Raw genomic sequence first — 12581 nt, 5'->3', positions numbered from 1 at the left:
AGTCCTACCATAAGCATCATCTTTAATACTAGTTGCTTAACAAAATGCACTGGCACCATGAGGAAATGCTGTGATACTTGTCTAACTCATACCAGCATGGAAAAATGGGCATAAAGCGATAATAACGATATATACTTCATAGTGCTTATTTATGAAAATATATTGTTGACAACAAACCTCATTTTCTTCAACTTCTTCCACTTCCTCAAACTCTTAGGCTATCTGCTATCACTAGTTCTACTTTTAATACAAATTATATCAAATAGGAGACACATGGTACTGCCTACTATCACTAGTCATCTATGTAAGTAGTCATGTTGATTCTGCTTGCTAATGAAGTGCACCTGAAAAACCTATTTGTTTCCCAGTCGATTTTTCAGTTTGAGGTTCCTACTCCACTTGGGAGGAGTTATATAACCCTTGTACTACCGAGTAGAACCTTAGTCTTGACCATGGTGACCTTTTGACTTGTTTATTCTGGCCCACTCTTTCAAAGGTCTTTGTAGTTCTTTTTAAAAAAGAGGCTAATGTTTAAACTGTTTTAAACATGTGAATAAACTTCAAAAATGGTTGGAGCAATGATTCTCAAACTATGGGTCATGGTATAATTCTGTAAAAAGGTCATGAAGACAAATTCTTTGAGTTTTGAAAAGTGTCTCTCTCGGAAAATCTGCGGACATTTATGGATTTGTCAAATAGGTTGCAGTGATAAATGGTTGGAAGCTGCTGGGTTAGAGAAAAGAGAATTGAGCATAATGAGTTCAACATGGCAAAACCTTTAGTATTGAATGAATATTCCCATCATCATGGTTGAGGGTTAAAAACCTGAAACACAACCACCTCTCCTGTCCACACCTGGTTTCAGGCTGCAGCTAATTTAGTGGCGATATTTCTGATTTTAGGATTTTAGGTCTGTTCAGTTTTCCTATGCACTCTGTTCAAGATGAAAAGGGCCTGTGGTCCCTGAATTCTCTTCCCACCTGACTTACTGGCAAGGTTGTCTCCCTTAACCTTCACCTCTTCATAGACAATAATGGTTCTCAGTTGTTCTTCTCCTTGTCTAACTGCCTTCTAACTGCAGGAAAAGTACTTGGTCAAAACTAAGCCATTGTGCTTAGCCTTCATTGACCTAGAGAAAGCCTTTGACAGAGTTCCCTGCTCTGTTATATGGTGGTCTCTAAGGAAGTTAGGAGTAGAGGAGTAATTTGTTAGAGCTGTACAAGCCATGTATGTTGGTGCTGTCAGTAAGGTGAGAGTTGGCCATGAATACAGTAATGAATTTAGTGTACAGGTAGGGGTTCACCAAGGCTTAGTTCTCAGCCCACTCTTATTCATTATAGTTCTCCAGGCTATAACAGAGGAATTCAAAACTGGGTACCTGTGAGAACTGCTATTTGCTGATGACCTTGCTCTTATTGTAGAATCTTTAGCAAAATTGGAGAAGAAATTCCAGTTATGGAAACAAAATCTGGAATCAAAGGGCCTTAAAGTTAACCTAGCAAAGATCAAAATTGTTGTTAGTAAGAAAGAAGATAAAACTCTCTATCAGGTAAATGGCCCTGCTCAATATGTAGGAAAGGATTTGAAAGAAATTCCATTCACTGCACCCTGTGTAAACTATAGATACATAAGAGGTGCAGTCGAATCACAGGTAGATTAACAGATAAAGTTGTCTTTGTATGTGGTAGATGAGCAGGAACAATAAGCACTAAGAACACACAGGACTTAGATTCTCTCAAATTCCCAGGAGGCTCTCTTGAGGTTGTAGATAGTTTTTCTGTTACTTAGGTGACCAAATTAGCAGTGGTGAGATATGTTCTGAAAGTATTGTTTCCAGAATAAGAATTGGGTGGAGGAAGTTCAAAGAGCTATTATCTCTATTGGCAACAAAAGGCGCTCTCTCAGAGTGAAAGGTAGACTAAATGATGCTTGTGTGCGAATGGCTATACTTCATAGTGGTGAGACATGGGCTCTGAATGCAGAAGACATGCATAGACTGGAGAGAAGTGAAGGTAGTGTGCTCTGTTGGATGTACAACATCAGTGTGCATGTATGACAAAGTGCAAATGTATTGAGAGAAAAGTTGGGCATAAGAGGAATCAAATGTAGCAAGTAAGCAAGAGAGAAAACTGTGTTGGTTTAGACATGTGATGTGTATGAATGAGGACAGCTGTATAAAGAAGTGCTGATCACTGAAAGTGGATGGTATCAGTGGAAGAGGGAGACCCAGGAAGATGTGGGATGAAGTGGTAAGGACCGATCTCAGGATGTTGGCCTCATGGAGGAAATGACAATGGACCAAGATGTTTGGCGATATGAAGTTCTTGAGAAGATCCATTCATGTCAGCAAAACTGAGTTCTAGAAGTGCTGTGTGTCCCACCCACACTTAACAAGAAAATTACTCTCACAATCCACCACAACAAACCAAACAACATCTCTTCTCTTCCTCATATTTCCACTTCATGCACTAAGCTTACCTCCCACTCGCCAATCCTGTCCTCTTGGCCCCATGCCACTGTATCATTGCTCTCTGCTAGCTTCCAACCTGTGTGTTCCACCCACACAGAACAAAACTTTTCACACACCCTACCTCAATAAACCAATCTACATCTCTACCTCACATTTCCTTCTTCATACACTATGCCTAGCTCTCACTTGCCAGTCCTGTCCTCATGGCTCTGTTCCTCTGTATCATTGCTATCTGGTGCTCCCCCTCCCCACCGTACTCTATATATACTCAGGTTTTTGCCAATCACTCTCTGCCTCCACACTCTTTAATCACGCCTCCTTCACAATATTCTACCACTTATATTATGGCATTTCAAACTTCAAGGGTATGCCATGGCACTTGCCACCATCTCTATCCTGCTGTCTCCTACTCTCTTTCTCCTTCTCCTGCACTTCCATTAGGTTAGGTAACCATGTATTTCCTTTGCGGTAGCGCACCTGTTTCTGTCTTCATTGCTGATCTTTCTCTCTCCTGCCAAGTAACCTTGTACCACATCTACAGCAAGACGCCTGTTTCTGTCTCTCTGCCACATTATAACCTTTCATCACCTGACACAAGATCACCTCCTTCCATGCTTCCTCCCCTCTCAAAAGAGTTTATTTTTTTTGTCTTGCAAGTACTTGGTGTCCCTGTCAGTGCAGATGCCACTTAAAAACACTCAGTCCACACTGTAAAGTGGTTGGCATTTGAAAGGGCATCCAGCTGTAAAAACCTTGCCAAAACTGACCTCACATGTGCTTGTGTCATGTAAAAAGCACTAAGACACTCTGCTGTGCAGTTGGTGTTAGGAAGGGCATCTAGCTATAAAAATCTTACCAAAACAGTTACAGAAGTCTGGTGCAGGCTTCTGCCTGGTTGGCTCTTCTCAAACCGTCCCACCCATGCCAGCATGGAAGACAGACATTAAACGATGATGATGTACTGCTGAAATTAGGGTGCTTCAATATGCTTGTGCATCTTTTACGCTATCAAATATGGTATTTCTCAGCTCATAATTTTGGAATTAAAACCAAGGAAGTGTGTGTGTGTGCATATACATCTGACAATTGAAAAATCATAATTTCAACTTATTTTAGGTCTGTAGTTCGTTCTACATTTTAGTTCAAAAGATGTTTTAAGCTATTTTAATATGGTAGTAGTTTTGTTATTTGTTTTTAAGGAATTACAGAATTTTCACGATATATTTATTGTATTAACACAATTGATAGATTTATCCTTGATGCCTAAATGGGTTATTACAATAATGCTATATGAGGAGACATAATAATCCTTTCTACAATAGGCCCAAGACCTGACATTTTTTGTGGGGAGGGGCTACTTGTTTACATTGACCCTAGAACTTGGCCAGAAAAGATCAAAGGCAAAGTCAACCTTGACAAAATTTGAACTTAGAACATAAAGATGACTGAAATGCTGCCAAGCATTTTGCCTGGCATACTAACAGTTCTGTCAACTCACTGCTTGGAACTACAATATTTTCAAACTGGTAGTTTAATATTTAAGAGGAGTCATTGACAGTTATGGCAAAATATTGTAATATATTTCCTGCTTTACTTTCATGATTTACCCTGTTAAAAATAAAACACTTTCTCAGAATGTTGTAGTTACGCATAGATTTACCTGTGTTGCTTATAAATATATCTAAAATTTCAGTTCAATTCATTTTTTTTATTGGACCGACCTTAAGAAAGGGGTTGTGCTCATAGCCTTCACAGGTCCTCAGATGTTAATGCAGTTGACATTTCTCCAACAACTGCAAATCAGACATGCTATATTTCCATTCTGTCTTTTCTACTGCTATGACAATAACCTCTACTCCTCAGCCCTGGCTGATCTCAAGCAACCTGCACTCAGGTCTTATTATGTGCTGTTATTATTTATTGTTCTTGCTCATCTGTCACAAACAAATTCTACTTTGTTAACCTTATGGAGTCACATGAAGATTAAGAATCTCTACCTACAACATGTCTACATATAGAACAGAGCTGTTTAACTGAAGGAATTAGTATCCTGTCTTTTTCTGTTAACTAGATGTTTGGTATTTGCTAAGTTAACTTCAAGACTCTTTGATTCCACATTTTGCTTCCACACCTGGAATTTCATTTCTAATTCTAATATTAGAATAAGGTCATCAGCATAGAAGAGTTCTCATGGGCAGCCAGTTTTAGAGTTTTCTTGGAAGACCAGGATAAATTAGAGGGGACTGATAACTGAACCCTGATGTACTCCTACTTGTGTACTAAATTCATTACTGTATACCTTATTAACTCTCACTTTGCTGACAACATTCCTGTACATGGCTTGAATGGCTTTCACTAGCCATTCCTTTACTCCTACATTCCATATCAATCATCAGATGATGGAGCAAGGTACCCTTTCAAAGGTTTTTTTTTTCCAGGTTAACAAATGCTTTTTGCTAAATACTTGTCCTGCAATTGGCAAACTATAAAGAGAGCATCAGTAGTGCTTTTCCTGATGCAAAACGAAACTGCATCTCATCTAGGTTAATTCTCTCCTTAATTAATTGGGCTATGGACTCTTCCAGTGACTTTCATAATCTGGTCCAGTAATTTGATACCTCTGTAATTATTTCTAAGGCATCTCCTTTACCTTTGTAACTGTTGACTATGATGCTGCTACACCAGTCATTGAATATGATACCGTCTTGTCCAACCTGATTAAATTTACCAGTGACAAGGCCATATCCTACTTTGTCAGATATTTTAAGCATTTAGAGGTAATTTCTTATGAACCTGGGACTTTCCCAATCTTCATATTCTTAATTGCTTTATATAATACACACATATTTTCCAAGCCAACCTCTCTGATGAACACTGTCTTAAGCTATTACTTAATTTCTATGTGAAACCAGTTGGTAAAATTGGCTGAAATGGATCTATAATACTGTATAATATAAAGAGTTATATATCCACTCTATTGACAAATATACTAGTGCTGTTTTTCCTGGCTTATGGATTCTTAGATCACACACACACACACACTCACTTACCTACACGGATGCACGCACATGGCAGTCTCACATATGTGAATTGAGAAATTTCAATTATCTGAAGGGTTACTTGCAATTAGAAAATAAAGTCTTCCTCTAGTGTTTATTAAAATCTAAAAACAATTAGGTGACATGCATTCAATGATTTACTCCAAATATTTTGAAATAAAGATATTTGGAATGGATTTTGTCTTTAAAGCCAACTGGTGAAAGTATTGAACATGTTTCTGTCTTGTAAGATCTCCACAGTAAAATATATTCACTTCAGCTGGCTAGGCTTGTCCTCTTCTATTTCTATTCACTTGAAGTATAAGCTGCTGTTCATTTTTTATCAGAATTTTTATTGATTTATTGATGTAATTATTTCTAAAGTATCTTAAAGTGTAATATTTTCCATTTACCCACTTCAGTTACTTGGACCAAGGTTTGAAAAGAAGTGACAGGTCATAAAATACTTAAGTAATTCTATCTCTCTCTTAATATACGCCATTGCCAGATCCATTTCAGTAAATGACCACTTTTTATTATATAATAGAGGCACAATAAAACTTTTTTTTAAAGAGGTAAATGAAAAGTAGCTTTATAAATTGAAATACTGACATTTATTATTGGTTAAAAGTTATATTGCCAACCATTAAGCAAAAAATAATATCATTATTCCTCTAAGTCATTCTCTCTTTTTTTATTTTTTTATTTTATAAGGTGGAGAGTCCTGATCCTCATTGTATTTCTTCTACCAGCAACAACAGTGAAGTGGAACTTTTACTTCAAGAAAGCAATGAGGCTATATCTAAGGGAAATTTTAATCATGCAGTTGGACTTTATACTGAAGCAATTGCCATGGATTCTCAAAATCCCTTTCTTTTTGTATATAGATCTGCATCATTTGCTAATCTACATAAACATGCTGAAAGCTTGGCTGATGCTCAAAAAGCCAGATTTCTCAATCCCCATTTGGCATTGGTAAGGAGATATCATATTTTGAAAATATTTTGTTGATTGTTGTAGAACTTTTAAATGATAGTTTTGTTGTTAATAATAATAATGACATTTTTAAGCATGTATACTGAAAATTTGAATTTGTCTGTGCAATAATTATTGTAATGTTGCAGTTATAATTTATAACTCTACACATAAAACAGGTCAATTAATATCATTAGTTTTAGACATTCTAATTTATAATGTTTAAAAACTTTAAAATATTTTTAAAGAATATAAAATTACCTTTCATCAGTATTATTGGTTTTATTCTCAATTTTAATACTATTGAAATAATACAGTTTATAAAACTGGTGTTAATTTGAATGGTAATCATTAGATCTGTAATATATCTAACTGAAACAAATTGTTTTCTTTCATCTAGCCAAGTTATCTATCATTGTCTGCAATTTGTTGATCTCATGTCGTCTATTTTAATCAGTAATCATTGTCTCTAATAACTATTATTTTTCCTTTTTTTTTCTGGTGGAGGAGGGGGTTCATTCATATTCAATATCATGTCTTAATATCATGTTACATTTTATAGGAAAATCTAATATATCTTTATGAAATGGTTGTCATCAATCTGCAACCTTTTTTCAACTACTTCGAATTCCTATTATTAGAGTAACAATAACTTGACCCCCAACACAGAATAGGTCATCTAGCTCATATAATCTACTATTTGATATGAAGCATAACAGCAATCCATATATAGTTTTTAGGCCTAGGCTACTCAACATTGCCAGTTGCATGGTTGTAATTATAAGCTCTTCAAGAATTGATTTACTGTCATTCTATTTGAGATACTTCTATATTTCCTGTTGGTTACACTTCCTATTACTTTCTTATAAAATAAATAACTACTTTAATCCCTTATCGCTCAACAACTTGGATTTAGCTGTCTTTGTGTCCAAACACTGCATCATCATTATCATCATCATCATAACAGCCACTTTTCCATGCTTGCATGAGTCAGATGGAATCTATTGAGGTGTAACCCTCACCTGTTTACAAGTAGTGATATTTCCCCTTGGCCAGACATGTTTTTCTCAGAAGACTGGAAATGAATGACATTGCTTCTAGCACAATAGTGCTGGTTTACAATCATTACATGATCTCAAAACAAGCATGCACATGCGCACACAGAGGTTTCTTTCTGCTATTTGTTATCGTTGTACAGATTATTTTGCTGTCTTTTTTTCAAAAACTTCAATTTTATTATTTTTAGATCATAAAAAAAGGCAATGAAGAGATATATTTTAAATTGGATATTTTAATTAAATATATTCTGATAGATAGAAAGTATAATTAACTTGACTCTTTATGTTTAATCCTAAACAGAATCTCTATCACTGTTGATCCAAAGTTTACATAAAGTAAACATTTATAAACCTCAAATTGTTCCTAAATTAGAGAGATAGATTATTGTAAAATTAGAAAGGCTATTAAACTGACTGACAGAAACAAGAAGGGTTATTATGCTGATGCAACATTCATAATCCCTCTTGGCTCTTGCACTCATTGCATGCCAATGCTGCCAGGGCAGAAGCCAAATCCTTGTCCATTCTCAAATCTTTACACCATTTTGTTTCATCATCTGCTCACATTCTTGACTGACACACAGACACCCAAACACCTTTAATCTCTTTTTCACATCAGAGCCTCACCCTTATGGAATCACAACTTGCCTCTGTATATATTTGGTAATCTGAGCACTGTATCATTGCAACTGTCCAACACACGATCACAGTCTACACCAGTGGTTCTCAACCAGGGTCCATATAAAATTTTTGAGGGTCCCCACAAGCAAAATAGTAAACTGGGGGTCCACAATAGTAATTTAAGGGCCCCTGAAAAAAATTTTACCTTAGATGTAACCAAATTCGACAACTGGCACCCATGCCAGTGGAGCGCTAACAGCTTCATCCAAGTGGGATCACTGCCAGAGCAGCTGTCTTGCACGTAAAGAGCACCATTTGAGCGTGATCGTTGTCAGTATCACCTCACTAGCACTTGTGCTGGTGGCATGTGAGCAAAATATTCGAGCGAGGTCATTGCCAGTGCTGCTGGACTGGCTCCTGTGCAGGTGGCACGTAAAAAACACCATTTTCGAACGTGGCCGTTGCCAGTACCACCAGACTGGCCCTCGTGCCGGTGGCACTTTAAAAGCACCCACTACACTCTCGGAGTGGTTGGTGTTAGGAAGGGCATCCAGCTGTAGAAACTCTGTCAGATCAGATTGGAGCTTGGTGCACCATCTGGTTCGCCAGTCCTCAGTCAAATCGTCCAACCCAAGCTAGCATGGAAAGCAGACGTTAAACAATGATGATGATGATGATGATGATGTATTGGAAAATATATTGCAAGAAACAGCTGGGTTTCTTTTTCTAACATTCTACATAGTTCAACCTACACAAGTTAATGTGTAAATAACAAAATAGGAATGTGAAAGAAATTTCTATTAAACTAGATTTTAAACATCGAATAATTGTGGGGGTCCACCAGAATAAAATAATAATCAAAAGAGGTCCATAAATAAAAAATGGTTGAGAACCCCTGGTTTACACAGACCTCATTACACCACAGGTCAACCAACTGATCAGAACTCTATCAGTTTTATTGCAATTACTCCTGGCAGTATGTCTGCTTCTCTCTTAACCCATCAGAAACAGACAGATGACTGAATACATTCTTTTAGCTATGTCCCTTCCACATGCTACATACAACAAAAACTCAGTATCCCATGTGTCCCAAGTAGTTCCCTCATAACTGTACTGGAGCTATGCAGTCAAAACACAACATTCACAGTGCCTAGAGAAAGTTACCAGTTTCCTCAAACTGGGTGGCATTCCACCCTGAAGTGCAACTCATGTAAGACTGCTATCCAGTCTGCAAAGGGTATCTTCATATATTGCATGGCTCTCAAACTTTCCCACCTCCCAAACTTCAGTTGAGCCTTTTGATCTCCAGCAAAAGAATTTCCACTAACTTCAGAGAGGTTTTCCTCTGCTTCTCAACAAACAATAATGGCTCAAAATCTGTTCTTTCAGCCCCACCAGGTTCCCCACCTCATGTACGCACATGCTAAGTGTGTGCGTGTGTTTGTGTGTGTGTGTGTGTGTGTGTATGTGTGTATGTATGTATGTGTGTGTATGTATGTATGTATGTATGTATGTATGCATGCATGCATGCATGCATGTATGTATGTATGTATGTATGTATGTATGTATGTATGTATGTATGCATGCATGCATGTATGTATGCATGCATGTATGTATGTATGCATACATGTATGTATGTATGTATGTATGCATGCATGCATGCATGCATGCGAAGGAGCCAGGTTGAAATTAACAAGATCATTAGCCTTGATAATGTCCTTTCCATTAAGCACAAACATTGAGCCCTAGACTTTGCCCCTCTACTCACTAAATTGTATAATTTCTCACTTTTTATAGAGCTATAACCTGACATTTGGGAGTATGCCTCTGTGTGACCTATTCCCAAGAAAGGCCACCTCACTGACTCTGCCAACTATCATTGTATTGCTCTCACTTTTAACATCTTAGCTATTAACAATATTCTCCAACACTGTTAATCTCTTTCTCCTCAATGACTGCTAGTATGGCTTCTGTTCAGCCAAATCCACTGAGACCCATTCTCATATATCACTCTCCAGTAAGCTTTTGCTTTAGAGAATCACTTTGCACAGCAATACACTTGTCCCAGTGTTCATGCCACTTTTGTAATCTGGCTTGGAAGTTGTTTTATGCGTGTGAGTTGAGGACCTTCAGAAATTCACTCTTGATCTTGACAATGGTGTTAAAATGGTGATCTTTGAGCTGCATTTCCATTTTGAGGAAGAGATGGAAGTCTGCAGGTGCTAAAACTGGAAGCAATACCATGTTGTTTTTGGTAAGAAACTCTCATGTGAAGAGAGCTTGGGAATAGAGTGCATTGTCTTCATGAAGAATCCAATTTTTTGTGCTCCACAGATCCAGTCACTTTCACCAAATATCCTTCCTTAAACACTTCCAAATCTCACAGTAGAACTCTGGATTGACAGTCTGGTCCTGGGGGATGAATTCTCAATGCACAATACTGTGGTTGTTGAAGAAAACAACGAACATACTCTTGATTAAGCTGTGGCTCTGCTGTGCCTTCTTTGGTCATGAAGGGCTCTTCCATTTTGACAACTGCTTGCTTTATCTCAGGGTCCTGCCTGTAGAATCAACTCTCGCCACCAGTAATGATCCTCAATATGAAGGACAGGTCAGCAGCTGCATGCTAATGGAGATCTTGACACACTTTGACGTGATGTTCTTTCTACTCAGTGGTCAGCAGGTGGAGGACAAATTTGGCACACACACACACCACATGTTCAATTCAGATGTTAGGTTTGCTTGCACAGACTCCTATGACAGACCAACAACATCAGCAATGTTGTTGATTGTCATTTGATGATCCTCATGCACAATGAATTTTTTCCACATTTCCAGGGGTGACACTTGTGGCAGGTATTCCAGATTGCTCATCTTCTAGGGATGTTCTTATGTTTTGAAGCACCCATGCCACTTGAAACATTGCATATGATCCATTGCCTTATCGCCATAAGTTTTCCAAAGCATGCTCAATGTCTCTGTAGCAGGCTTCCCAAGTTTCATGCAAAATTTCATATTGGCTCTTTCTTCCAACTTCCTGTCCATGACAAAGTCACAGACTACAGCATACACATGATCACAAAAACACAAATTTCACAACTTGCAAAGTGAACATAGCAATGTCACTCTGCACACTGCCTCATGAAGGTCACTGCTAGCTCTCACTGCACATGCAGCCAGCTATGTGCTGCCATCTGTTACCATGCTACAGAGCTAGTCCGGGAACTTTTTGATACTACCTTGTATGAGTTCCACCAATTTCTCATTTTTGGGGGATCAGTAGCTTCCTATCTGATGACACTGTTATGGTATCTTTTGACAGAGTTCTTTCATTCCACTCTCAGTTTGGTTTGCCCTAGGTTTGATTTTGTCCTCTACTCTCTTCTTGTAAATCTATGACCTCTTTACCATTATGTCCAACAATGTCCACTCTTATCCAGATGATATGACTCTTGGTGAAAGCACAGCTTAACGTAGCTGGGACAACATCTTAAAGACTGGCCTCCAACAATTGTTGATATTCTACAAAGCATAAGTAAGGCCCACAGAGAAGTAATGTTCCCACATCTGGAACAGTGCTGCTGCTATTCAAACAAACATCCTGGACTGCATCCGGAGAAGAGCCAATCTTTTAATTGGCCCTTACCTGGATCACTCACTGAAATGTTCTGGTCTCTAGCCAAGTATGCTGTCTTCTCTTACTGACTCTTCTATCATTACTATGTTTAGTCCTTCTTTCTTAGAAAATCATCCATTTGGAATCTCTTCCCTAATCATGTGTTTCCATTAGGTATTTATTAGCAACAGTTTAGACAGAATATTAGCATCAAACTCACTGGTCTCAGAGGGCCTGCAAATGTCATGGCACTGTTTTTTTCCTTCCAGATCCAGCAAGTAATATCATGTGTGTGTGTGTGTGTGTTCATTCATTCGTTCATTCAACATCTGTCTGTAAAATTACTTTATCTCCAGATTGAGTAGAACTAGAATCAGTATCATTTCAGCACTGGTTTCCAGCCTTTTTAATATCTGGTCCAGATCCCAAACCTGGATTTTTTTAGGGGTGGGGGGACTGCACTAGAAAAGTAAAACACAAGTCTATTTAAGAAAAATTTACTATATTTATGGAGGGAAAACCGTCTGGGGCTGCTGGAGGGATGCTTGAGGGCCACATGCTGTCCTGGAAGCCACATTTGAGAACTGCTGATGTAGAGGCTCTCGTTGACTAATGTCTCTCTTGTTACACAGACTTTTTAGAAGTAAACATGATTGCTTTATTCAATGTAGTTTTTTCTTTCCAAAGACTACTGGATGTAGGTGTAGGTTGAACAATAAAGTAATGACTCCTCCATTGGCTTACACATCTAAGTAGTCATTTTCATAATGAAAGTTGTAAAGTCATATTACAAGAATTCACAA

The 12581-nt window shown here is 37.9% G+C and overlaps 1 protein-coding gene across 1 annotated transcript in view; it reads left to right on the top strand.

Annotated features, from left to right (window-relative positions):
• LOC115215152 (tetratricopeptide repeat protein 28) overlaps nt 1-12581 on the top strand; it is a 133241-nt gene that overhangs the window by 17496 nt on the left and 103164 nt on the right. The window contains exon 3 of the mRNA XM_029784328.2: nt 6223-6483. Coding sequence (XP_029640188.2) covers nt 6223-6483 — 261 coding nt within the window. The remainder of the gene's footprint in view (nt 1-6222; nt 6484-12581) is intronic.

This window comes from Octopus sinensis, linkage group LG1, assembly GCF_006345805.1.
Source record: "Octopus sinensis linkage group LG1, ASM634580v1, whole genome shotgun sequence".
NCBI classification, from domain to species: domain Eukaryota; kingdom Metazoa; phylum Mollusca; class Cephalopoda; order Octopoda; family Octopodidae; genus Octopus; species Octopus sinensis.
The sequence above is the reverse complement of the archived record's forward strand: the minus strand, read 5'-3'. Positions and strand labels throughout refer to the sequence as shown.